Source organism: Oratosquilla oratoria, chromosome 22 (assembly GCF_046742065.1).
Source record: "Oratosquilla oratoria isolate Oo_2021 chromosome 22, ASM4674206v1, whole genome shotgun sequence".
Taxonomy (NCBI): Eukaryota; Metazoa; Arthropoda; class Malacostraca; order Stomatopoda; family Squillidae; genus Oratosquilla; species Oratosquilla oratoria.
This window is the reverse complement of record NC_134798.1, coordinates 14034268-14035190: the sequence shown is the minus strand read 5'-3', so window position 1 is coordinate 14035190 and position 923 is coordinate 14034268. Positions and strand designations below refer to the sequence as shown.

At 41.2% G+C, this 923-nt stretch overlaps 1 protein-coding gene across 1 annotated transcript in view; it reads left to right on the top strand.

Annotated features, from left to right (window-relative positions):
* The first annotated feature begins 456 nt into the window (after window positions 1–456).
* LOC143037278 (neural cell adhesion molecule 2-like) overlaps window positions 457–923 on the top strand; it is a 15396-nt gene continuing 14929 nt past the window's right edge. Inside the window, exon 1 of the mRNA XM_076205410.1 lies at window positions 457–527. Within this exon, the coding sequence (XP_076061525.1) occupies window positions 457–527 (71 nt within the window). The remainder of the gene's footprint in view (window positions 528–923) is intronic.

Genomic DNA, 923 nt, shown 5'->3' with positions numbered 1-923 from the left:
AGATCCAGCACTCTCTCTCAAAAAAAAAATTATTTTTTTCAGTCTCCGATATTCTCTCTCATGTGTGTGTGTGTGTGTGTGTGTGTGTGTGTGTGTGTGTGTGTGTGTGTGTGTGTGTGTGTGTGTGTGTGTGTGTGTGTGTGTGTGTGTGTGTGTGTGTGTGTGTGTGTACGCGCGCGTGTACGCGCACGTGTACGCGTATCTGATACAGATCATCAAAATTCTAAAGAGAAATGGCATCATCAGAGTTGACCATATTTTCAGCATGAACACAAGCTAAAAAAAAAAAATACCTCAAGGTACCAGGATATAGCTTTATTCAAGAATTACAGTAGACAGAAACAACTCCCCCAACCTCGTAGTTGATGCTTTTGTTGAGTAGATCTCTGCTACCTCTAGTCAAACTCACAGTCAAAGCCTTGTCCCTCTTTCCCTTAAAACTGGGAAATCCTTGGGATGGGGCCTTCCGGGAGCTTCGGTCATGTAAACATTACTCAGAGCAAACGTAATGACTTTCTACACAAGCAGTGGGTCAGGGGAAGGGCATCTCTGACTTTTGGGAAGAGAGTATGAAGACATTCACTCCTGCAGACAAATGTTATAGATTTTAAACGACATCACCACATTTACGAGTAAGAGGGACCTCACTTGAATGCCCCCTAATCCTTGAGGAGTCACAAGAAGTAGAGAAAAGAGTTATATATTTATTTTCTTTCTGTTGCATATTATGGGAGTATTTAAGTACTGCCCTTCTGTGCAAACGATTTCAGCGACATTTGCAATGATCTTTGGCGCAATTTGACTCTGTATTCTTCACTAGGTTGGTACATACATACATACATACCAAGGCTTTTTTCCACTGGGTTGGTAAATCCAATTTTGTTAGTTGCATAAAATACTCTAAGAAGTGGCTGGAATATAAG